The sequence below is a fragment of the Phaenicophaeus curvirostris genome, chromosome 5 (genome assembly GCF_032191515.1).
Source record: "Phaenicophaeus curvirostris isolate KB17595 chromosome 5, BPBGC_Pcur_1.0, whole genome shotgun sequence".
In the NCBI taxonomy this organism is placed as follows: Eukaryota; Metazoa; Chordata; class Aves; order Cuculiformes; family Cuculidae; genus Phaenicophaeus; species Phaenicophaeus curvirostris.
The window spans coordinates 30,237,532-30,264,874 of record NC_091396.1 but is presented as its reverse complement, the minus strand read 5'-3'; the positions used below and the strand labels follow the sequence as shown (position 1 = coordinate 30,264,874).

General features: G+C 37.8%; 1 protein-coding gene across 1 annotated transcript in view; it reads left to right on the top strand.

Annotated features, from left to right (window-relative positions):
* The window catches only part of TTBK2 (tau tubulin kinase 2), an 89,342-nt gene that overhangs the window by 52,090 nt on the left and 9,909 nt on the right, over positions 1 to 27,343 (top strand). Inside the window, exons 7-14 of the mRNA XM_069858158.1 lie at positions 302 to 367; positions 951 to 1,043; positions 2,321 to 2,446; positions 6,015 to 6,172; positions 7,817 to 8,033; positions 13,631 to 13,842; positions 14,736 to 15,327; positions 19,683 to 19,931. Coding sequence (XP_069714259.1) covers positions 302 to 367; positions 951 to 1,043; positions 2,321 to 2,446; positions 6,015 to 6,172; positions 7,817 to 8,033; positions 13,631 to 13,842; positions 14,736 to 15,327; positions 19,683 to 19,931 — 1,713 coding nt within the window. The remainder of the gene's footprint in view (positions 1 to 301; positions 368 to 950; positions 1,044 to 2,320; positions 2,447 to 6,014; positions 6,173 to 7,816; positions 8,034 to 13,630; positions 13,843 to 14,735; positions 15,328 to 19,682; positions 19,932 to 27,343) is intronic.

Sequence of the window (27,343 nt, the reverse complement as noted above, 5' to 3'; positions counted from 1 at the left end):
GAGGGGAAAGAAAAGAAGAATAGAACCATATAGCCTTTTTTGAGGGATGAAGTAAACAGGAGTTGATGCCTGTGGAGAACAAAAACTGATGTACATATATGATTTAAAAAATATGACTTGTGTCACTTTGTGGTACCTACTTGGATTTCTACTGAAAACTTGTAGAAATATGGTAATTTGAAATAAAACAAAAAGCCTCAAAAGATTTGTTGTTGCTCCATACCACTTGGTAAATGCCAAGTTAAGTAGTTAGAAGGTTTATTTTTGACAATAAGAATCTTTTTCTTTTTGTATTTGACAGCCACGAGCTGTTGCCGGTTTTCGAGGAACGGTACGATATGCATCAATCAATGCTCATAGAAACAGAGTGAGTATGTCAATCTATATCATATCCATCTCATGAGGCTGAATGCCATTAGTAACGCAGTTGATAGTGATTTCTTTGTTTTGTATTCTTATGTATTTTTAATGAGAAATGAGCATTTACAAGTTTTGGGAAAGGATAATATACAGTAGCTGAGCATAAAAAAGTTGTTATTGCAGTAATAACAGTGGTTTTAATCATTACAGTTTGTGTTCAATTATATTCTGAGTTAATAAATTTAAAAGGTGAAATTACTGAATTTTATAAAATAAATAATATCCAGTACATCATCTTAACGTCATACACTAAAGGAATCTGAATAAACAGCTCTTCCAGTATAGAGATTTACAATGTTACTTTAACACACTTCATCATCTGTTTTGTTTCTCTGTATCTTCTACTGAAATCTGATCGTAAGTTTCTACTTAAAGTAGTTGCCAAACTTACATGAAGTTGTTTTGCAGGATTGATTATATTATTTTTTACATGTAATAATTCAAGTCTCTATAGCAGTAAAAAAATCTGTCATTCCTTTTGTCTCATAGGTATTTGTAAGATGCGTTATAATAATATTTCTTTTTCACAGGAAATGGGTCGGCATGATGACCTCTGGTCCCTGTTCTACATGTTGGTGGAATTTGTTGTTGGGCAACTGCCTTGGAGAAAAATAAAAGATAAGGTAAACCTAGAAATTAAACCAAAGAGCATGAAGGAGACTTACTGCTGAATTGCAAGTGAATGCTATGATTAAGGTTCCACTAAGAATGGCTAGTTAATTAATTTTAACATTACATTCACCAGTGTTTTCTAGTGTTAGTTCTCATTGCTAGTACCGTGATATAAAAAACAATCAAGATTTATGAGGTGTTCTAGGCAGGAAGTGGATTGTGCTTCTAGTTTGCAAAACATAAAAAGTGAAAGTAAGTGTATATATACTGCTTATTTAGTTTTCCTTTTTCCACAAGTGCTTTTTGATATCACCTATCACACATTTAGAATTTCTTATCTATGTTGATTATTTGTGAAGTGGGAATTTCTTTCTTGCTGGTGAAAAGTGAGTCACTCTGCAGTAGCACCTTTAGTCATGCATCATAGATGAGGTATGTGAAAAAACAACAATGTCTCCTTAGCCTATGATTACTTCATTCAACTTCTTTTGAAATTATATTAAATCAAGGTTACTCACTGGTGCAATTTATGCATTGATAGATGACAGTGTGGTATATGACGGGGACAGGACAAGGAGGAATGGCCTCAAGCTCCACCAGGGGAGGTTGAGGCTGGACATCAGAAAAAAAATTTTCATGGAAAGGGTCATTGGGCACTGAAACAGGCTGCCCAGGGAGGTGGTTGAGTCATCATCCCTGGAGGTGTTTAAAAGACGGGTGGATGAAGTGCTCAGGGACATGGTTTAGTGGTTGATAGGAATGGTTGGACTCGATGATCCTGGAGGTCTTTTCCAACCTAGTGATTCTGTTATTCTGTGATATAGGTACCACCTCTTTTTTGGGTTTGATTCCCTTGTCTTACACTCAGCAGGCTTTACTAATCTTATGCAATATACTGTGATGATCAAACATACACCAAAAAATGACTAAACTTCAGATGATGCAATGGGATATTTAAATCTTCAAAACATGCTTTTTAGAAGGGTTGGAATGTTCTGATGATAGTCCTTGATATCAGGCAGTGTTCAAACATAACAGAAAATTAAATGACTTATCATATTGAATATGAAGTATGTACAATATTTTATATTTGTACTGAGGGTAAGGACAGAATCTTTTATCTTCCTGTCTAATGTAGAGTGGCCTTCCTCAGTACTATTCGGTGTAACGTACTTACTTTACCCATCTTTCTGGTCAGTAGTGTATTAAATGGCTGTAAGATAAAAGGTGACTATGTTGTAGCAGAGAATGAAGTTGTGTTAACATTTATTGTGTTATTTTATCTTAGGAGCAAGTGGGCTCCATTAAAGAAAGGTACGAGCACAGACTTATGGTGAAACATCTTCCTCAAGAATTCAATGTCTTTCTGGATCACATTTCTAATTTAGATTACTTTACCAAGCCTGATTACCAGGTAAACATTTTTACTTATTTTGCCTTTCTGATTTTTAAATAGAAGAATTTTATGCTGTTTCATCTTCAATTTCATTTGACTTCATTGTGTAGTCCTGGTAGTGATTATGAATTGTGTCACGACAAAGTTATTTTAATAACCACCTAGCGCCATCACAACTTTGCAGTTCAAAGATGTAATTTTTTTAAGTTTGGGAAAAGTAAGGCAGTTAAGTTTATAAAAACAATTGGCAATTGCTTTCCAGCCACTATTATATTAGGATTGGGTGCTATCCTGCTACTGTAGCCTTTAGTGGATGCTCTTTAATTAAACCAATCAGATTGTTTTCACAGTGGTCGTCATTCCGGCCGTTTGCCTAAATCCGGACCTCAGGACCTACAATATGAACAACTAGAGCACAACATACAGCCATGGAAGGCTTATAGGACTAAAGTATTGCCTACAGAGATGGTCAGAAAACTAGTCATATTTCTTTGTTTAAGAGAGAATTGCCTGCTGAAAGAGACAGCCTCAGCTCAGTGGTAAGGTGCCAAGAGGCTGTACCATAGAGTGTGTTTCTTATACACTCAGTGTTACCCATGATGTATAAATAAATAAAACTCAAAGACAGAACTTTGTTCTAAACCATATTATGTGCAAAAGCAGCAGAGGAATGCTCAGGAAAAGCAGGGTGGGAGAGATTTTGCATTCTCACGAACTGTGGGAGAAGTTGAACTGATCTAACATCATGCAATGAGAAGTTGTCCCTGTGTGCCTTCCCTCTGACTCCCAGAAACACACATTCCTATCAGCTTCCCACTTGCATTAACTGTCTGCCTCTGGGCATTTGTTCAACTCACTAACTCAGCAAAACCAGAAGGAATGGTTTTCTGCTGGTGTGCAAGCTGAATTTGTGCAACTGAATAAATAAATCATTCTGGCTAATTCTGGAATTGTAAGAATGATTGTAAGAATGTAAGAATGATTCCTGTGCTTTACTTGGTGAGATTAACAAAGAAATCAAGATATAGAAGATTAGAAATAAGGACTGAAAATCCCAAGAGATACCTAATTTACTATCAGGAAGCGAGTTTCTCTAAATGTATGTTCTTCTGCACACTCTGCAAAAAAACCCCAACAAAACAAAACAAAAAGACAACCAAAAAACCCCAACCAAATTTGAATGTAAAAAAAAAAATCTTACACTGAAAATGTTCAGTGTTCCTGAAAAATAAATACCTTTGGTGTTTTTTCATTTTCTGTTACATATTTCCATTAAATTTATCCTATAGTTTACAATTAAGCAAGGAAAATTATTAGGTTTTTTGAGATTTTTGTGTGCCTAGGTATAAAGATGGATCATATTTATTTTTTTCTTCTGTGGTAAAAATTACTGATTGCCAAAAATTTGATAATGCATAGAAAAACCTTGATTGTAAACTGCTTTATTTACATTATATATCATGAATGATAAAACACATACACAAACATATTTTTGCAAAACCTTTTTTTTTCTACTTACATCTAAGCCAGCACATGCGCTCAGGGTTTAACATAGTACCAGGACAATTTCTTCATGAGAGACAGTTCAGTAATTTACAGTCCTTTGGTTGGTTGCAGGATGTTTGCAGTTGTGTAGCTGCAGCCTGACCATTCCAACACAGTCTTGCTCATGTGCTTTAGACCGGAGCAGGCTACGTTTTTTTGGACCAGTAAGAAAGTGCTTTACTTTCTGTGTTCATTTAAGCTCTGGTCTCTCTTAACTAGCATTTGACGTAGCAATGCTATTCATACCTTCAATATGTACAATTCTTTGTTCGTATTTATTGTTCAGTGCCTGATCATAATGTACACGGTCAAGATTGCTGCTTTGAAGAGTTTACAGTCTAGAAAGCTCAAGACATAGGCCCAGAATCCATGTTTGAGTTGGCAATGTCAGATATATTTGTTTTATTCAGGTATTTACGCACATACTGTCTCAGCCTCCTGGCATCATTAAGCATTTGAGTTTGTGTTCGCAATATAGCAGGAATTGTAGAAAAGGTTTGAAGGGGAATGACCTTAAAAATTACTTCAGAGAGACTGCTTTAAGAAGAGGACAATAAAGGAGAGTACATATGAGAAGGCGAGTGAACTATGGCTTTGTGCAGTTCAGAAGGGTTTCAGAACTGGACTGGGATAAATGACACACTGAAGATACTTGAGAGTAAGGATAAAATGGATATGATCACTTTATACAGGAAGAATGATCCAAACTTCCCATTTTGCATATGTTTTTAAAGGAGGCCAGAGAAAAATTTTCAGCATTGTAACTGGAAGAAAGAAAGAAAACTAGAGTTTTAGCTTTAAGGCAAAAATAGATTAGTTTTAGAAATATTACACAGTAAGAGATGATGTAATGTGGACATGGCCTTCCCGCAAGTAGCTAGAAGGACACAAAGATTTTCCAAAGGGAGAGGAAAGTAGATGCCACGTCTTTCTCTGTTATGGATGCAAGCTATTCTAGATGGCTTTTCACAGCATAAAATGAAGGTGGAAAGTTTCCAGTGTGACATTTCTGTGGGGTGAATGTCAACATTAGATAAAGTAATTATACGTGTTTCTAAATGACAGAAATCTGTGAATTAGCAAATCTATGTACTCCTCATTTATTTCTTTGGTTTTTAATGGTGTTACCCAATATGAGGTCTGACACAAAAAAAATGAGACTGCACCGGTAACACTTTTTATTTGACAAATGAAGAAAATGAACTATGATCACTTTCAAAACAGTTTCCTTATGACTGACACACAGCTGCCTACATTGCTGCTGATATTCAAAGCAATTCCACCTATCTGTTGTTTTTACTTTCACATCTACTATCAAGAAAAAATGGGCTTCTTTGTGCACTGACTTGATCTTTGGGAAGAGGGAGCCAGGTCTGGTGAACAGACTTGGTGCTCAAGCACAGTGATCTTGTCATTAGCTAAAAACTGGTCCACAGACAAAAGTGTTGTGGACTGACGCACGCCAACATTTTCCATACAAGGGTAAGAAAACGTCTATATTCGAACATGCGTCCTCTCATACTCAATGAAGTGATTGAGCTGAGCCTTGTCTCACTGTGACAGGTTAGAATGTGTTCTATAACCATCTCTTTGTGTCTCCCCTCCCACTCTTGGTTCCTGTGCTATAGGGTTAGTCTTGTTTGGGTTTTTTGTGTTGGGCCTGGTATGTTCTTTTATTTTCCTCTGCTAGAGAGATATCAGATAATATTCTGCAGCAATACCATCATGCCTGCCTGTTTGTGTGGGTCTTTCTGTCTTTTATGGAAGCCTTTTATCTATTTCTTAGCTTTTCTTTACTGATAAAAGCACAGATATGTTGTTTTGGGGATTTTTTAAAAAATAAAACAGAATTTTGCATATCTTGACCTTGCAAGCTTGGCAAATGAGAAATGGTTAATATGAAGAACTATGCCCCGTTTTTTGAAAATCATTGTCAGTCAATCATAAAGAATAGACATGTTAAAGTATTACAGAGGGTTATTTATTAATTGCTTGGTCTTTTAGACAAAATAAAGTTTATTAACTTCTTCTTTATTTTTAGCTTCTCATGTCTGTGTTTGACAACAGCATGAAAACATTTGGGGTTATTGAAAGCGACCCTTTTGACTGGGAGAAGAGTGGAACTGATGGCTCTCTGACAACAACAACAACTTCAACCACACCTCAGTTACATACTCGTCTTACTCCGGCTGCAATTGGGTACATATGTTTATTGTGGTCTCATAAAAAACAGCCACAGAGTACCAAAGGGAAATTATTTCCATCATTTAGATTTTTCTGTGGGATGTTGAATAAATAGAGGAGTGAAAGGCTGGGAACATTTCAAGTATTTACCTTTTTAGGGTTTCTGTTTATGCTGTCCTGGAAGATCAGCACTACAGTCCTAAATTTATAGCAATAAAAGAAATAGTGCAGGAAATTGTAAATTTGCTAGTCCATCCTTTGCTAAATCATATTTTGTAAACTAAATGATGCATGCTGGGTTCAGCTGCATGGAAATAAACCCATTGCTTTCTGTAAGCTTGGAATAAACTACTAACTGCAGTTTCCATATAACTTTGAAAAATTAATGGATCTTTTTAGGAAATTTGGAAATAGATTTTGGTTGTGTTTAAAATAAAATTCAATGTGGTCTTTAAAACTTTCTGTAATTAAGTAAGTTGGATGACATATGATGTTTTATAATACCCGTACTCATCTCGGGGGATTGGAAAATATGAGAGATGCTTATGGGTGAGGAGGAAGACTTTGTGCCATTTCTAGGCCTTGAGTTCATCAGCTTTCTATCTAAAAGTCATGAAAGTTATGGCATGGGAGTTTTTAACAGTCTAACAAGGCTGAAACACCAGAATTCAATGTAGAATATATCAAATACCTGATATTTCAAGGTAATTTTAAAACAAAAGAGTTAAAATAAAAGTCAGTCAAGACATTAACTGATGTTAATATTATACAGGTGTGGGGTGTAATATTTGGCAGGGATTTGGTGTCTGAATCAGACCCACTATCACACTAAGCATGACACTGTAGTCTTGGCTACAGTTAAAAATTTTGGATACTGTAATGGAATTACTTGTAATTGGCCTTCTGACCATTCACTTTGGTTAGCATTATGCTTATGTTTTGATTAGAAATAATATGACCAAAATAGCACTTTGATAAGAATAGTGATTAAAATTGCATTTAATTTGCTAAGTGATCTCTTTTCCTTACACAGTATGTTTTGTTATTCTACAAAATTTTGAGGAAAAGGAAACTATATTATGGAAGTTGCCATTAATTCTTTAGTATGGCGTAATATGCGTAGAAGAGTCAGGAGCAGAGTTGAGCCTGGACGTGATCCCCAACAAATTTTCTCAGAAATTGCTTGGAGAATGTTGAAAAAAAAATCTTTTAATTATTCTTTTTTAGTTACAACTTTTGTTTTGTGCCTGAATTAAAGAAAGAGAAGTCGTGAAAGCCAAGAATAAGGGTTATTTAATACTAAATAATTTAAAATATTTCACAGAAAGTGTCGTATTCACAGAAAGGTTCATTGGGCACTGGAACAGGCTGCCCAGGGAGGGGGTGAGTCACCTTCCCTGGAGGTGTTTAAGGGATGGGTGGATGAGGTGCTTAGGGGCATGATTTAGTATTTGATAGGAATGGTTGGACTCGATGATCCGGTGGGTCTTTTCCAACCTAGTGATTCTATAATTCTGTGATTTTGTTTTCTGCAGTAGCATACTTTTGTTTGTAATGTGTTTTTTTGTTTGTTTCTCTTAATAGAATAGAAAGTAATTTCAAGAAATATATTAAAGATTAAAGCCTCGAAGTTTTTATCTTGTTTATTTTTTTTTGTAGGATTGCCAATGCCACTCCTATCCCAGGAGATTTGCTGCGGGAAAACACGGATGAAGTATTTCCTGATGAGCAACTCAGTGATGGAGAGAATGGTATTCCTGTTGGTGTCTCACCGGAAAAACTACCTGGGTCCCCTGGGCATCAGCTTCCTCAGGAAAAAGATGTTTGGGAAGAAATGGATGCAAACAGAAACAAAATAAAACTAGGAATCTGTAAGGTATTTACAAATCTGCATTGTAATGACCATTTCTGAACAGTTTCCTGTCCTCATAGTGCCCGTAAGTTATAATTAGTACTGCAGTCTTACTGACACTCGGTACTGATTAGCCAAAATGGTCTAGGAAAACAAGATTTATGGTGGATCTAACACCATTAAAGCAGTTTATATCCTTGGAGAAGCAGACAAGCTTTTGGGCCTTGTGTCACTTTATCAGGTCTTTATGATGAATAGTATATTGCTGATAATTTTACACTTGATATTCTTTGCAGTTTATTCATGTTCTTCAGGTGTGATTTTAATTCTTGATCACTGAATGAATCCAAAGCAAATTTCATGCGTCTTGCATGTGTAGAATTTAGATACTGAATACAGAAAAACTGATTTAATGTTATTCTTCAGTTGCCAGATGGACAGTGTGATTGGCAGTACCCATTAAGTACAGTTGCTGGTTTTGTCACCGGAAGATGTGATACATTTATACTGACACAAAATGGTTTATGGCTAGTCTTCAGAAGACAATACTGCCTCATTTTGAGAAGCGGCCTCTGAAAAGTGGTTCCTGTCTCCCTTGCTCACAATCACATAATTTCATACTTAGTCAAATGTAGCCCTGTTTCTTGACATAAAAAATGTTTTGAACTTGAAGAGGGATCTGCTGCTGAAATGTTCTTTGCTAGGAGAGCTATCTAGTTTTGAGGCTGTTACTTCTTGTTTTCTAGGAAAAATATATTGTGGGAAAGAAGAAGGCATGGTGTTTGTGTCCAAACACCATCCACCTGCAAACTGCAAGGATGGGGTTACAAGAGATTGGGAATGGCAGCAAGTTCCTGCCAGATGAAAGAAACCTGCTCCCCTCACCCAGACACCAAAACCCCAGATCCCCCTGGTGAACAAGTACCAGGTGCTGCAGGTGGAATCCAAGCCTGAGGATGAGGATGATGGCTCTCACAGCCTAGAATCCTTCCCTAGGCCGCACCGTCCTCAGAAAAAGATAAAAACATCCTCCATTAAGAAGAAGAGGAGGGTGATTGTTGTAGGGGACTCTCTCCTAAAAGGAACGGAGGGACCCATTTGCAGACCGGACCCGCTCCACAGAGAGGTCTGCTGCTTACGGGGCCATCAGTGAAGGAGGTAGCTAGAAAACTTCCTTCCCTGGTCCACGAGATAGACTACTATCCTCTGATAGTAGTCCAGACTGGTAACAATGATCTAGTAAACAAAAAGACCAAAACCATCAAGAATGACTTCAGGGCCATTGGGAAAATGATGGAGGGCTCTGGGGCACAAATAGTATTCTACTCCATCCCAAGGCTAAATAGAGAGGAGCGGGAGGTCAGGAAGAAGAATTCAATTAATGCCTGGCTCCGAGCCTGGTGTGAGGAGAGGGGCTTTGGCTTCTTTGGTCATGGGGTGGCTCACGCACCCCCAGGCTTTCTTGCTAAGGATGGGACACGTGTGTCTCCTAGCGGGGCTAAAGCCCTTGCTAAAAACCTAGCTAAGCTCATAAACCGAGCTTTAAACTAGATGTGAAGGGGGAGGAGGTTGAGCCCAGGCTAGACAGGAATGAGCCTGGATGTGGGGCAATGGTGATTCAGAGAGGGTGTGCTGGTGTGGACCACCAGTACCTCACCACACAGAAAGTGGTGGAGAACACACCTGAGGGTGCTAAGGGAGATACGGGCACTCTGGAGCTAGCTACTCCAGTTACCAGGCAATTGGGAATGAACTCTGTTCCCTCTAAGAGGGCTGAAGGCTCGGCAGCTCAGCTGAAGTGCATTTACACCAATGCACGCAGCATGGGGAACAAGAAGGAAGAGCCAGAAGCTGTCGTAGGGCAAGGAGCCTATGATGTTGTTGCCATCACAGAAACGTGGTGGGACGACTCATATAACTGGAGTACAGCTATGGTGGGGTACAAACTCGTCAGGTGGGATAGGAAGGGCAGAAGAGGAGGCGGGGTAGCCCTCTTTGTAAGGGAGGACTTGGACACCATTGAGATGGATTGTGGCGATGAGGAGATTGAGTGCCTGTGGGTTAAAATCAGAGGAGGCCACCAGAAGGTAGATTTTGTGATGGGAGTCTGTTACAGACCGCCCAGCCAAGGAGAAGCAGGTGATGAGCTCTTCTATAAACAGCTGGGGTTAATCTCTAGATTGATGCCTCTCATTCTTGTGGGAGATTTCAATCTTCCTGATATCTGCTGGAAGTACAATAGAGCAGAAAGGAAGCAGTCTAGGAGGTTCCTGGAGTGCGTGAAAGACATCTTCCTTGCACAGCTGGTGAATGAACCAACAAGGGAGGGTGCCCTCCTGGACCTGCTGTTTGTGAACGGAGAAGGCCTTGTGGGGGATGTGGCAGCAGGTGGACACCTAGGACAAAGTGATCATGAGATGATAGGGTTTTCTGTTCTAGGTGAAGTGAAGAGGGTTGTTAGTAGGGTGGTAGCATTAAATTTCCAGAGGGCAGACTTTGAACTCTTCAGAAGGCTGGTTGGCAAAGTCTCATGGGAGACAATACTTAAGGGCAAGGGAGCCCATGAGGGCTGGGAGCTCTTCAAAAAGGAAATCCTAGCAGCTCAGGAGAAATCCATCCCCATGTTCCGGAAAAAAAGCCGGCAGAGGAGAAAACCAGCTTGGTTGAACAGAGAGATCTTGAGTGATATCAAGAAGAAGAGAAACATTTATGGGCTCTGGAAGAGGGCCTCTTGGGTGGCCTCTTGGGTGGACTACAGGAGGGAAGTGAGATTGTGTAGAGAAAAAATCAGAAGGGCTGAGGCTCAACTAGAAATCAGATTGACAAAGTCTGTGAAAGATAACAAAAAATCTTTCTATAAATATATAAATAGTAAAAGGAGGACTAGGGAGACCATGCAGTCCCTATTGGATGCAGAAGGAACAACAGTGACAGGGGATGAGGAAAAGGCTGAGGTACTTAATGCCTTCTTTGCCTCAGTCTTTAATTGTAAAGAAAGTCGTTCCGTCTGTGTACAAACTCAGGAGCTAGAGGAGCAAAATGAGGCTCCCATGATCCAAGAGGAGGTGGTCAGAGCCTTGCTAGCCCGACTAGACACCCACAAGTCTATGGGGCCAGATGGGATTCATCCAAGGGTGTTGAAGGAGCTGGTGGATGTGCTGGCCAAACCCCTTTCCATCATCTTCCAACAGTCCTGGAAGACTGGGGAAGTTCCACTGGACTGGAGACCGGCTGATGTTGTGCCCATCTACAAGAAGGGTTGCAGGGAGGATCCAGGGAACTACAGGGCTGTCAGTCTGACCTCAGTGCCAGGGAAAGTCATGGAGCAGGTGATCTTGAGTGCTATCATGAAGCACATGCAAGAGAACCAGGTGATCAGGCCCAGTCAACACGGGTTCACAAAAGGCAGGTCTTGCCAAACAAACCTGATCGCCTTCTGTGATAAAGTGACTCGGCTGCTGGATGAGGGAAAGGCTGTGGATGTGGTCATCCTGGACTTCAGTCTTTATAGTCTTTATAGTAGTTCTTAGTTACCCCAGTACTGGTAGCATAAGTCACAGAAAGTATTGATGTCCCAGAGATCCCCATTTCATACCATTCCACCATACGTGTCCTAGCAGTTCAGCTGTAGTTCAAACTGTTGGCATCTAAGAGTATGATCCCAGGTCAGCCCCAACACTGATCTCCTGCAAAAAGGATTGCTGGCAGCCAGCATTAGTAGGGCAGGATTAGAAGAGGAGTGGATTATGTGAATACAGGCTAAAGGTAGTTGATAAGCAGTGAGAAAACTGAGCCTGCCTGAGCTTGGGGGAATGAGTTTTTCATGTTTTCTTAGCAGGTAGGGGACTTCAGTAAAGCCTTTGACACAGTTTCTCACAGCATTCTGATTGAGAAACTGTCAGCCTCTGGCCTGGACAGGCGCACGCTCTCCTGGGTGGAAAACTGGTTGGATGGCCGGGCCCAGAGAGTGGTGGTAAATGGTGTGAAATCCAGCTGGAGGCCAGTTACAAGTGGGGTTCCCCAGGGCTCAGTGCTGGGTCCAGCCCTGTTCAATGTCTTCATCAATGACCTGGATGAAGGCATCGAGTGCACCCTTAGCAAGTTTGCGGACGACACTAAGCTGGGTGGAAGTGTCGATCTGCTGGAGGGTCGGGAGGCTCTGCAAAGGGATCCGAACAGGCTGGACCACTGGGCTGAGTCAAATGGCATGAGGTTTAACAAGGCCAAATGCCGGGTCCTGCACTTGGGGCACAACAACCCTATGCAGTGCTACAGACTAGGAGAAGTCTGGCTAGAAAGCTGCCTGGAGGAGAGGCACCTGGGGGTGTTGATTGACAGCTGACTGAACATGAGCCAGCAGTGTGCCCAGGTGGCCAAGAAGGCCAATGGCATCTTGGCTTGGATCAGAAACAGTGTGACCAGCAGGTCCAGGGAGGTTATTCTCCCTCTGTGTTCTGCACTGGTGAGACCGCTCCTCGAATACTGTGTTCAGTTCTGGGCTCCTCACCACAAGAAGGATGTTGAGGTTCTGGAGCAAGTCCAGAGAAGAGCAATGAAGCTGGTGAAGGGGCTGGAGAACAGGCCTTATGAGGAGCGGCTGAGAGAGCTGGGATTGTTTAGCCTGGAGAAGAGGAGGCTGAGGGGAGACCTCATTGCTCTCTACAACTACCTGAAAGGAGGTTGTAGAGAGGAGGGTGCTGGCCTCTTCTCCTAAGTGACGGGGGATAGGACAAGAGGGAATGGCCTCAAGCTCCGCCAGGGAAGATTTAGGCTGGACATTAGGAAAAAATTTTTCACAGAAAGGGTCATTGGGCACTGGAACAGGCTACCCAGGGAGGTGGTTGATTCACCTTCCCTGGAGGTGTTTAAGGCACAGGTGGACGAGGTGCTAAGGGGCATGGTTTAGTGTTTGATAGGAACGGTTGGACTCGATGATCCTGTGGGTCTATTCCAACCTGTTTTTTCTATTATTTCAAATGTTCTTATGTGTTTGTTTGGTTTTTACCAAAGAGGTAGAAAAGAGACTGCTCTGTTTTAAAGAAAGGTAATTTCTATTAGTTATGTCTGTTGAAACGAAGGATGGTAATGATTTCCTACCTCCAAATCATGTCCGGTTAGCGTACAAGATGGAATGCAGTTGGATTAAAGCATAGGGCTAAGTCACAGAAATATTGAGTAAATTTAGTGCAATAGTGTTATATGATTTAGAGAATCATAAAGACAGCCTGGAAACTAACTTCTCTTTAATAAGAGTACTTGACTGTAAAGCAGACTGAAGATGCTACTAAGTGCTGGGTTCCAGAGTATTAATAAAGAAAATTTCAGAGATGGGAATGAAATATCAGGCTAAACTTAAGTCTGTCACTGGGCATTTGAGACTCCTGTTCTCAGACCTGCCCAGAACTAGTATATTACTAGTGTTTTGTTTGTTGTAGGTAAGTGCTGAAGAGCATGTCTAAACTACCTTAACTATGGCATGAACTTAAGGACCATTCAAAATACAAATTGACTTATCTCTGGCTAAAAACCTGGATGGCATTTATTCACTACATAGTACTTCATCTTCCTCTTGTTTTGCCGTTCCTAGTCAGTTAATCTTTTTTACCTTACTTTTTGCACAGGCTGCTACAGAGGATGAGAACAGCCATGGGCCAGTAAATGGATTGCTTAATGCACCAAGTCTCAGTTCTCCAATTCGTGTTCGCTCGGAGACCACCCAGCTAGACAGAGATGTCCCACTGGTGCGAAAGTTACGTTCAATTCACAGCTTTGAGCTGGAGAAGCGTCTAACGTTGGAGTCAAAGCCAGACACTGATAAATTTCTTGAGGCCTGGTAAAGAAACTTTCACACTTGAGTTTCCTGTTTCAAGACCTAGTTCTGTAACCCTGATGTTTATGACCTTTTTCTTAAGGGGGGTACTCTTGACAGTACAGCTCATCCTAAATGAGAATGATGACACCAGCTACTAAATAGAGGTAGTATGGGATTAGATCCTATGACACGAGAAAAACAGTTTACAAGAAGTGGAGTTATGAAGTAAAGTTAGAAATCTGCCTTCTTGCAGGAGGTTTAGTTATGCCCAAAGGTGTTGCTCCAACATAAAAAGCTTGATAGAAGAGGTCTTAAAATCTAATTTGAAGGTGGAGAAGAGACAACAGCTCCAATCAATTTGCCTCTGTGTAGAAAGAAAAAGGAGAGAAGGACACAGCGAAATCTGACTGAAAGGCAGAGGCTGAGTGGGGACAATGGAAGACAGCTGAGATGCTGACAGTGGCAAAATCCTTCTAAATATGTCATAGGGCATTAGGAATACGAATTTGTTTGAGGAAGTAAGTTATGTAAAGCAGAAATAAGGAATCAATCCAAACAATCAATAACATTCTTTGTCAAATCATCTACTAACTGCTGCTGGAGACATCTGTTTCTTCTGTTCTGCTTCAAGTCTCTGCTTTGTAGCACAAATTAAGTACAGGACATCTGGTGGTAGCCTCACCACTGAGTTGGTACATATTCACAAAATCTGTGAAAATTTCTATGGCTATTTGCTCACTTTTACCTGACGCTGGAGTTATTTCTCTCAGTTTGTAGGTCTTTCGACCACTGTAGATTGTTCTGTAATATGACAACAAATTTTTATATAAATCTACTTTCCTCTATTGAAAACAATCAAATGTAATTATTTAATTATTTCTTAACTAATTAGTATATTAACTTCTTTTCTTAAGCTTGGAGAAGAAGCAGAAAGAGTTAAATGCTGCGGCAGAGACTTCTGTTGCTGCTGTTCCACAGAAAACACCTGTTCCTGCTCCCATGACTGCCTGCATGGACCACGTTTGGCACTATGATGAATATCTTCCAGATGCTTCAAAGCCTGTGTCAGCTAGTTCTCCAGAACATGTTGACGGTGTTATTAGCAATGGATTTGTAGCTGTCAACTTAAGCTCCTGCAGGCAGGAGGTTGATTCTAAGGAGTGGGTGATAATAGATAAGGAACGGGATTTGCAGGACTTCAGGACAAATGAGGCTTTAGGGCACAAAATGACTGGAAGCCCCTCAGATGAAGAGCCAGAGGTACTACAAGTCCTAGAGGAGACCCCTCCAGAAAGGCAGCCCAGACAGGGTGGTTGGGCAGAAAACAGTGTCCATGCCAAGAACCAAACCTCAAGGGTAGAGTTTGTTCTCACCATGGAGTGTCATCCTGCTGCTTCTGAACAGCTTACAGATAAACTGGAACTTCTGTCCGGAGCTGCTGAACAGCTTCTTGCAGCCACCCCTACAAGTCCAATGGAGGCTCAAGCAGAAGGAGCACTCACTCCGGTAAGAGAAATGGTTGCTGTTTTATTGAACTTCTTTTTATTCAGAATTACATGAGAAGATAGCAAGGGAAAATGCAGCAACTAATACACAACAGTGTATCAGAAATTCCTAGTTTCATCAGATATAGGACTTCATTCTTGAGGAATGATATTCTATGTTTTATTATAAGTGTGTTTGCATTTTCCCATGGAAGTGGTTATTAGTTCTGCATGTACAATCCACAGAAGTGGCCTCAATAAAGAAAATAAAATAATTATATATAAAGATGTTTTCTTATAAAGCTATTTTCTTATATATATAAAAAATAAAATATATAAAAAATAAAATATAAGGACTTTTTCTTTTATATATATATATTTATATATATTTTTATTATATATATTTATATATATAAAAAGAGGCTCCTTATGCAGTGATTCCTGATCAGTGAGAGATACACATGCAAATATGTATTTCTTATATTTGCAGTACATACACATTAAAGTACAATGACTATGTGAAATACTGTGCTATAATGTTTTCTGTGTTTCAGGAAAAGGGTAAATGTCTGAAATTAAAGAAACAGAGTTACTTGCTGTCACTCATTGATGTGGTGGTTTCTTTTGGAATTCCCTTTGTTTCTTCCTGTTTCTTCTGAAATTTGTAACAATTTGTATACAAATAACTTGTTGGCTTTCATAAATTGTTGCTACTTCTCACCTCCAAGATAATTTTACAACTACTGCTTTACTCCCAGAGTTTTCTGTTTCACTAAGACAGGTTGTTTTGCTTCGATTGCATCCCCTTCTTTTTGTGTTTCTCCATCTTTTCTAAAGAATACTCATTTGTGCAGTTTTTGAACATCTACTTTTTTATCCCCTGACCCTCATTCCAAAAAGACTTCTTTGGCCTTATTTAAGGAGGAAGTGAAATTAATGACTTAGTGATTGGCAATAAGCTCCTGGTTTTATTTCTTGCCTTTTCTCAGTAGGTATTGTGTTATCTATGATATAAAGGACAATTCTTTCAATCTCCTTTGAGCCAAGGAACCTGGCTGTACTTCACCCTCACTTCTCACCACTTTTTGTGAAAATCACAACCAGCTCATTAGAAAAAGAAACTTGTCACCAACCACTCATTTATTATACACTGTGGAATATCCATTCTGCTGAAAATTAACTACTCAATGTAATTAACTATGTCTGCACAGTAAAACTTCAAATACACCTAGGTTATCTCAGAAAATGCAAGATTGTATCTTTCATACAAGATTATATTTAGATATATTTTGTGAATTATGTAGTGTGTAGAAGATTAATTTTGCATGATTCAAAATACAGAACTATGTTAAAAAACATAAGTTTTTTGAGATTTATGTTGAAGCATTAGATGCACAAGAGAGTTTTTGGTGAGTTAGAAACTTTTAAAGGTGGAAAATTAATTTAAATTACTCAGTTGTTTTCTGTTTTTCAATTTCTGTATTTTATTGAAATATTGAATATTTTTATTGAAAAATAGAAAAGAAAGAGCAACTCCTGTACAAAATAATTGTTAGATAACTTTGTTTTGAAAGCCCTGAATAAACAGCTTGCAATTTTTTATGCAAATACGCTATCCTACCTTTTACAAACTTGGCTTTTTTTGCAAAATTAGCTATTGTACTTAACATTGTAGTGCCTTCCTGACAATACAAATAATGAGCAAAGCATCATATTTTACTTCCCTGATGATTTCATTGTATTGCACCAGTTACTAAGAGCAGGTTTGGATCCATGAATGTAAGTTTAGGACCATAAATCAAATTACTTCAGTGTTACTAAAAGGGATTAAAAATAGATGCTGAGATTATAGTAGTATAATAGCTTAATATAATTTCTGAAACAGTTTACTCATTTTTCATGGCTTGAAACTTTACGATATGTCAGCATTCCTGGTTATTGTGCTTATGAATATACTTTCCATATGGAGTTCTAGTGACTTGCTTCACTATCACTTAGAAGAAAGTATGATGAATTATTTTCTTTGAGCTTATTCTGACAGGTTCATTAAATATGCAAGCAATACTTCAATGATGAATGAATAAAACAGTTTTCCTGTTTTTTACATTTTTATTTTGATGGTGATGCTTAATTCTTCTTTTCTCTCAGGGCTTTATTGCTCAGTAATTAAGGAGCAAGTAGTAGCAAGGATGTTTCTGTATGAGAAACTAAAGGTTAATATACTCACCCATAATTTTCTTTTCTCCTGAAGGAAAGATATTGCTGGTCTGTGGTCTTTCCATTTGTAGATAAATGTTTTTCCTGAAATTCTGTAAATGGACTTCCTGTAATTGATGATAATATAATTTCTTACCTGTTTCTCATAGCATCGGCGTTCTAATAAGAACATAAAATTGTAGCAGTTGAGGAAGGAAAGCTGAAGTGAAAATACAAGAGAGAAAAATATGTAGGTTATTGGTTTGAGGAGGAGCAAATTCCAGGCATAAAAATTACAGCAAATTGTGCTGTTATGAGAGAAAGTTTTCATGTTACCCATCATAGTTTTCCAGTTGCAATATAGATTCTGTGTGTGCTACCAGCAAATAGCTGGCTCAATCATGGACGCATGGTCATGTTTGTGTTGAACAATTCAGAGCATGCTAGGGTATATATGCTGAATTTATGCTTTCATAATGGCTTTTTGTTGACTTTGGCTGCATGAAGACAGACAGTATCTGAATGGCTGTAATATCTGCTGGGATGAAGTTAATCTGACAAAAGAATTTGAACTGATTTAGACTAATGGTGGATTTATACTGGAGCAGCACTTTGCGTCACATAGCTCTAAATTTTCTTTTCCTTGATCTGGTGCTAAGAGCCTAAAGCTGGACTTCCTGTGTTGTTGAAACATGGCCTCATGAATTTACTGATTTTGTGTTGAATTTCAGTGAACTCCGTCAAGTGCATGCACAAAACTTTGCAACATATATTTGTCAAGCAGATATTTCAGCAAAGAAATAATAACAGAATTGAAGTAATGTAATGAGTAACAGCTAATTCCATTTTCATCTTCAGTTTCAATTTAAAAACAGTTTACTTCAGTCACGCTTAGTTGACAGTGTAATACTATATGTATATACATGATTGTTTAAGAAGTTTGACTCTGTGAATGTATTTATTTTTCTTATTTAGAAATATTGTTAAAAGTAGCATTTTGTACATTGGGTTCTATTAAGTTTTATGAAAAAATGTTTATTTTTGAGTCATTTAGTTTTCACATACCTACTGTCCTTAGTTGATGCTTTTATAAGACACTGGAAATACCTTTTTTTTTTTTTTCCATTTGAGAGACAGCTGTGCATTATGGGAACTGAAGCTTTAAGATTGACCCAGTTGAAGATACCTCTTCCTTGGAAACTGGAATGCTTCATAGGTGCTCTCTGTTTCCAAGGAATACACATTAGAATTGCAAATACCAGGAAATAGAAAACCACCTTCATGAAGCTTGCAAAAAGTTTCCATATCTTTACTCTTCATGATTTTGTCTAAATGTACTCAGAACAAAGATTTGCAAACTGTGTATAGAAATCTCATTTCCAAGTACTTAGATGTGTCACCATTAGATATTTAGTCAGCACTGGCAAAGGTCTTGCACAGATTTCAGAGTTGTATGCCAAAGCTATAGGTTTATTAGAATCATCACTAACTAATTTGAAAATGTACTTGCTATAAAATCATTAGACTGGGACACTCAGACTTCACAGTTCCTGTTCTTTCCTCTTTTCTAAATGCTTGAGCAATGTAGTTCAAGATGAACATGTTCATGACATGTTCATGAACAATTGTTCATGAATTGTCCAGGCCAGCATACTCTTCTAGTTCAATCCCATATTTGGGACATTTCATCAAAATTTTTTAGTGGTGATCCTACAGATTAATCCTGTCAGCTACAGTTCTTAATATATGCTTCTGTAGTCGTAATTGTACAGTCACGTTTGTAAATCCTGCAGTGGGTGTATATGCCAGAAATACAGCCATCTCGGAAGGCAATGCTAAGCATTTGCGAGGACCAGTCAACAATCGATTAGTTTGTGCATGTAATCTCCTTGGAACAGACTGTGTTAGTTTATTATATTTGCCCTAGATGGTTACTAACTGAATGAATGAAGGTAGGAGCCAGCTAGAGAAAGGATGCTCACTTTTGGTTTTGATACTAGATTTTTATAAAGTTGATGGAAAATGTGAAGATTAAATTTAAGATTCATCTTAAATTATTAGCCTGTGAGGGGGTTCTGAATATGGTCTTCTAAGAAAATGCATAGAGGCAAGGCATAAACAAGAATTATTAATTATTGATTATTGAACCTTATTTTCTTCCCCGTGATGTTGTTCTCACAGCTCAACTCATCTCATACGCTGCATTTCTCCACTCCAAGAATTTCAAGTCCCATCCTCCGCACCATGAGTCCTATAGCCTATCTTTCCACCCACTCGGATCCTTTGAAAGAGGCTGGTTTACCAAGGAGTCAATCAGCTGAGAGCCACTCCTCTTCCTTCCGCTCAACTGGTCGTAGGCAGCTTCCTGTTATTCCCTGTGGCAACAAGTTCCCCCCTGTCATTCGCATCTCAAAAGCACAACTTCAGCAGGTGAATAAGCCTTGTCTTTATAAAGAGACTGCATCATAGCAGTCATCTGCAAAGTTGCTCTGCACGGTCCAGTAGTAGGGAAGTGTTAGTCATACTGCTGCTATATAAAACATCCTAAATATGGATCTTGACAGATCATGTTGGGGAATAGGAATGGATCTTGTTCAGGAATATAGTCAGGAATACTCTTTAGGGAAGATCTATTGTCCCACTCAGAAGGGGTGAAATTAGAGAGAGGAATATCTAGAAAGCTGTTCCTTGGATTATGATCTGGAGCACCAAGCATCTCTGAATGTTCTGGAAGGTAGATTCACTTCTTCAGAAAGATATTTTTCTTGAAAATGGTAGGATTATAAAGTCTGTTTTCTAGACTTGTGCTTCTTCGAAAACTAAGATTCAAGTCTCTCTTTATCATGTGTTCCTATAGTCAGGTTTTGAATTGGGAACACATATCAAAATTTGGCCTACCTTAAATGATTTTAATGTGAGAAGGAAGGATCTAGAGCTAGTCAAATTGCTGCTTTGGAAATGAACAAATAATGGATTGTTCCACTGTTTGTAGTATACAAAGTGAAGATGGGAATTGCTAGAGGTCATACCTAACGGAAAATACCACTAGAGAAAGGGGACTTCTCATTGTTTTGTTTTCCCAATTTCATTTGAATATGAAAAGGATGAAGGTTTAAATTATAATTGAGGTTAACCACAATTTGAATATTAATCAAAAAAAAATATTGAGATTTGCTATGCAGAACAAGCTTGCATTGAATGGTAAAGCAGTATGACAGCATTAATGCATAAGACCGTAACATATCATCATCATTTTACCATTAATATTTCATTTGGATTATATTTTCTGTTGCCTTTTATTTCCAACATAATTTGTAGTATAAATATTTCTATGTAAAAGAATTATTTTTCTTTTTTCAGTGAAGCATGCACAGGAGTATTGATACTAAAAGTAATCCATCAGCATTAGCTTGTCTTAAACTTCCATAGTATCAGTGGTGAGTGATAAAAAGGCAACCAGCATTTTTTTTCATGCAGCTTCTGGCTGCTTTTTATCTGAATGTAAAAACATAGTTCTACCCTTTATGGAAATAGATAAATAGTAGCTAATAGTAATAATAGTAAATAGGTATGGAAATAGGTAAACAGTAGCTCCTAGATGTTCATTTTTGTGAACTTGATGGGATACCAAAATACCAGAGTCTTCATGATGACTAATGATTGTCTAGGGAAAAGGTCTTAGGAGAAATTAGCTCATTAAAAGTTAAGCTTCAGTATTTTTCAGGATTAGTTTGTATCCCAGAATGCAAAATGACCTGTTTTATTTTGCCTTTATGTCTATGATTTAAAGTTTCCAGTCAGAATGTATTGCAGATATAATTAGCAAACTGCTCACAATACTCAAAAGAAAGTAGGTTTGCCCAGAGGGTCTTCTCTGGCTGCCTTACCACCCAGAAAATTAATAAAGCTACAATATTAAGCAGGGCTGCAAAAGGACTTACTTTCTTGTCATGTGAAAAAGAGTTGGTATTTTGCCAGCTGCTGTTAACTGAGTGGAGTGATGATTATATGTAGCATTGTCAGCCTCTTCTTTTTACCTGGTAAGTCCATGACTGCTGTGTTCCTTTTCAAGCTGTGATTTTGAAAGTCCTGATTCTATTGAGAATTTAATTTCCAGTTTTTAATTTGCTGTGGGAACTGCAAGCACATGATTCTTTAGTTCATTGCAACAATGAAGGCCTTATGTAATTTTTGGCTCACTTAAGAGCTGAAATACTTTCACTAGCCCTTCTCCTTTCTGCACTGCAGTAATAGTAGGTACTTAGCAAGCTCAAAGTTCCAGCAGCATGAAAGATGAATATACATCTTAATAATCTAAAGCTTTTCTCCAGCTAATGATTAGAAGGAATTTTAATGTCATTCTACATTATTCTGTACAAGTGTTTCATACTGAATATATTTTTGTGTGTTTCCTGCTGTTGGAAATTTGGTTCAACACTCACAGCTAATGAATTGCAGAAGTCAGGGATCTGTACTGTTGAATTTCTTTTCATGTATTAAAAAATAAAAAAATATACATTTGTTCCTGAAATTAAGCAAAGATATTATCTTTCCTGATTGTTGATGAGTGAAAGCTTAGGAAACGTAACCTGCCTTCCTCTAGTTTGATATTTGATAGAGGAGGCCATGAATTTTTTGTATGTTCTCTGCTCAGTGGTGCATAGAGGGTATAGGATGTAGGTCTGCCTTTATTTGTTTGATAAAGAGAACGCCTCTTTAGACATACTTGTATTACAGAGGAGAATTGGTTCTATTTTGCTTCAATGCTCCTCAGTTATTTAACTTGCAGCATGAAGAAGGAGTCTGGCAGCATTAGAGCTGACAAAAGTCAGAATGAGTTCTTTGGCTGTACTTGAATCTGAAGAGTGAGGCCAGAGCTCTATTAGTATCTTTTTCCTTTATACCATGGTCAAATTGTACAGCAAATCCTCTTGGAACATAACCTTTTTCTTTGTTTCTATGAATTTTTCAGCCAGATAAATTTTCTGAACTCTGCTCATTAGAGGACTACATAGAGCGTTGTGTCAGGTCAATGGAAAAGGTGATGTGAGTGCAGCAGCTACTGACCAGAGTTGTGTATGAAGACAATGCTTAGGTAGACATGGCACTAAATGTGTGACTGTGTCTTGAAAAACAATCAAAATCGGTGACCTCTCTATGGTTTCTCAGCTCTAGTTCTTCAATAAGACAGTGAACACCTCTTCTAGCTGTGGCAGCTGTCTGGAAAACTGGTTGCTATACAGTAAGATTCATCCCTTAACAAAGGTGGATTGCAGTTTTGTGTTTCATTGTGGCATATTTTCATTTTCTGATGTTCTTAATGAGACATGTGCAAGGGGGATAATTTTAATTTAATGATTTTGTGGTAATTCGTTGGGTTAGGGTAATGATAATCTCTATCTCTCAGGTTAAGCAATCGGCATTACTGGTACACAAATATTTTCTCTTATGTCTCAATTTTCTCAATCTGCCTTACTACAGCATTTTAAAAATTATTTTATAGTTATATCATTAGTTGAAAAATGCTCTGAAATCTTCCCACACAAGATGCTATGGAAATGCAAACCATCATATGCATACTCATATCCAACATGAGAAATAATATACTGATCTGAGTTGAAAAATTTACCTTAATTTTTAAGCATCTCACTGGATTTCAGGCATCTGTGGAAGAATAAGGTAAGATTTCCTGATGTGTTCAAGGGGTATTTAGAGAAAGAATGCATATCCCTTATAATTGTCATTTTATTTTGTATGTTTTAGGTTTAATAGCTAGGAATGCACGTACATGTTGTAAATTTTGCCTTTATTTATGAAGTAATTTTGGCAGGTTTAACTAGTCTGCAATAGCAAGAGATGAATGTTTATATTGGTTTTTGCACGTAACAATCCCTTTTATAACCACAAATAAAAAACCACAATGACAAAGGTGCTCCTCTGTGGTTACAGTGTTCTTTTTAAATTATTTTTAATTTGTCAGTGTCATTAACCTGACGTTTTGTGCATTAGGATTGCCTTGGAATTCAGTGAGTTAAAGTTCTGGTTTAGCATTGTACCCATCCATTGAAAATGTCAGGAATGGGTATATCTTCCCATAATCTTCTTCAGAATTTTAGTTTCAAGACATGGTACATTGTCAAATAGATGTCTCCTGAAGGAAAAGAAGGAAAAGCTTTCCTCTGTCCAGCAAGTCTTTTTTTCACTGCACCCATGGTTAGAGTCGGCTGTACCAAAAAGGGTAATGATTTCGGGCTTGTTATGCCCCCCTGTTCCCTATTCCAATAGAAACTGTATCGTGTCAGCATGAGGTTTAAGTTAGGTTTTTCCCAAGGGGTTGCTAATACTCTTTAAAACATTGGGTTTAATCAAAGTAGAAATTCCAAGGCGTTAGTCCATCTCCAGCTACTGGAACTCTTCCATGCACAGCAGACTTGATTTTGTTAAGTAGGAAAAATATGCAGAAGTTATACCATCTCATTCATGACAGGCTAACTGTTAATAACTGTTAATTTTTCAATGACTTCTAGCCTGAAAATTAAGTTGCTATGATGTTACAACTTTCACTCATCATCAGTGAAAGTAAATGTTTGACAATGCTTATGACCAGATTAAAAGGGAAGCTCAGATTCAGAATTCTTACTGTTTTCAGTTGTTACTGCTAAGTCATTGAAAGGCAGTTGACATCATCACTGATACAGTGTCATTATTTTCTTCAGTAAGTTTCTCTAGAGTATGTCAATTTTTCATACAAAAACTTAGGATGGGAAATATGGAAAAGAATTGTTTTAGAAGGAAAAAGATGTCTGGAAGACACAAGCTCACAGGTTACTCCTAGCCTTTTAAACAACTGGATTTCATATTGTTGGTGATGTTTTATGAACAATTCTCATCTACACACTCTCTTTCTAATGTGAACAAGTAAAAAGATTTATTTGTTGCTTCTATCCAAATGGCAGAGTAATTGCTTGGTATGTAGAAATCTAAATGTTGTCTCCAATGCTTAGTAGGGTCTTTTGCCTGAAGGAGAGAATTCTTCAGGAGTGCTTTTTCACATCTGCCTTTGGTGTAAAGAAGAATTAAAAATTACATCATGTTAGGTTAGCTCCACTTTCAATGGAAACTTTCCAAGCTGTAAATTAAGGAATTAACAGCTGAGGACAAGCAGTCAGTATGAACCTCTTAATTTTTTTCAAATAATGTTTTACCTGTAGAGAACACATCCATTTTTAATGACAGAACCCTCCTGGCCATTCTCCTTCTGCAGGTTTCTCCATCAGAAGCAGCATAAAAAACATAGTGAAGGTCAGTACAATAAATTAGCCTGGTAATAGTGTCCACAGACAGGGAAACCTCTCTATAAAAAGTTATTAATTGTTTTTAATGTTTGTGTTTTCTGGAATCCACAGTACTTGTAAGATTCCTGAAATTAACAACCGCATGGTTCGTCTGTCCTCAAAGTGATAACTTATTTTTTTCAAAATGCCCTTCTTATCCCAAACATATGTGATTTAGTACATTTTTCTAGCATCATAATTTCATTAGCATAGACTAAGTAAAGATGTGTCAGGAAAATAATTTGTGTGATTTCCCATAGAGAGCAGAACAGCTCTGGTGTCAACAATTGTTTCCATTATAACAATTCACACAGTAATCTTCTTGAAATAAATAGGTGGTTACATTTCAGAGCATAATGCCCAAGGACTAATAATTATTTCTTATGTAATTAAGGTATAATTGATCTAATTAATACAATAAATATAGTATATAAATAACTACAGATATTATCATGTCATCCACAAGATAATCTTTAACTAAGATCTGTTTCTCTCTTAAAGTCTTTTGTCTGCTATCATTGAAATTTCAAATTATAGTAGTCCAACTAAAGTTACAGAAAAAGAAATGCTTTATTTGGAGTTTGTGAATTTATCAGCATCTTAGGATTTTCTTCTGGTAATCTATCATATGGAAAGAAGACAGAACTTTTTGATGTAATGAAAATAGGGAAACCACTAAAATTAGGACAAGCACTAAGTGGAGGTCTAGTATTTCCAAGATACCACTATGTAATTTTTGAAAACTGGTTCAGTTTCAAATTATGATTAAAATGTCTGGTATTTGGTGATTTGACACTTTTGCTTTACATGAGCCACAGGTTACTTATTACATGTTATAAATGCATAGCTGCTCAAACTGCTTTCAGGCAGCTTCTAAACACAGAACATGGTAGGTGTAAAGAGCTCCAAAATTGCTAACGTGGTGCTGCCTTGTATCCAACCTTAATAATATCAGGCTAGCAACCAAACCAAAACCAGAATAAATTAATAATGCCCTTCTATTTTTAAGGAACTTAAACACTGAACTGGCAGTGCATATTACACTGTGAGTGCTTGGATGGAATCAGCTGCGTTGTTAACCTACTTCCTGGAGCTGTTTTACATTTCTCATCACTCCTGTTCACAAAGGCAAAACTATGTAACATAACAAACTGTGTGAAGTTTTAGATATTTTGTTTTTAAAAGATAAGCTGGGTGGTAATCGCATCTTTGGGTCTCCAAACTATAGTTTGCAACTAGTCTGCAACTATAAACCTTTGTGTACAGAGGAGAGAGTGTATATAAAAGCATTATGAGAAACGAGAGAGACCCTTAGTATAGATAAGACTCTTATCTCTAGGCCTGTTTTCTCTAAAGGCTATCTATTAAGCACACTTAGAAGCAAACTGAAAGCAGCTAGTTCTTTATGTGAATTACAGCTGCTCTTGGTGGTAGCACTGTGAGCATAACAAAACCCATAATGCTTTCAAACAGATCCTGACATTCTTGAGGAGACATATTAAGAAAATTTTAATATGGATTTCAATTTTGAAACTGAAATTTTACTTCTACAGTAATTTTTATCCTGCTGAAATTAGAATTTGTATTAAAATTATACCTACACAGTTTCATCAGTTCTTGTGGTATGTTTGATTCATCCATGGAAGTTTTAGTGTCCACAGATTCTCTCCCTTGCAAGCATAACACAACTGTGGGCAACACATGCCAATATAGTGCCAACCTTAAATGAACAGAACTGGATTTAATTTATTCCAACACACGAATGGATGGATTCACTGTCTGACTGAAGAATCAGAAGTCAGAAAGACTCAATCTGTTGGTTTTCATTTTTTTTAATGTGCCATTGGAGGATTTTTTTAGTGTGTTGCTGTTTGAATATGAAAGATACATATATTTTTACAAAAAAGTAAAAAATTTCATGTATATAGCAGAACTTAAGTAAGTATAGCGCAGCAGTAACCTAGAATTAGACAGTGGCTCACAGGAATCGGATACAACCAGAAAAAATTGACATGTTTGAAATCTGTACATGGGTATTAAGGCAGATCTTATATATGAATTACCTGATACTTCATGATGCCCCTAGGTGGCATTGATAACCTGGTGAGGAATATTAAGAGTGAATCTAAAGAGCAGTAGTCAGACTCCACTCTTGGCTGCTTTCATGCATAAAAGCAGTGATTGAGATGCAATGTATGTGTCTTTTCATTGCAAAGAAAGACTACTTACTTGGATTGAGTTTGGGTTTAGAATAGAGCATTTCAAATTAATTTTTCAAATAAGATACCATGATTAAGAAAAACCCCAACACATACTGGTCCTTAATAACAAGGTATAATGTGACTTTGAAAGTGAGAGTTGAGGAGTTTCTTAAGGAAGTATTAGCCTGTGTTTGCAAAAATTGCCAGTATTCTCTCTGTAGGGACAGATATTTATATAGAGTTTAGCTTCAAAAAGATAATTCAAAGGTAGTAAAAATTGTTTCTAGAGTAAGAAGAATGTGCACTA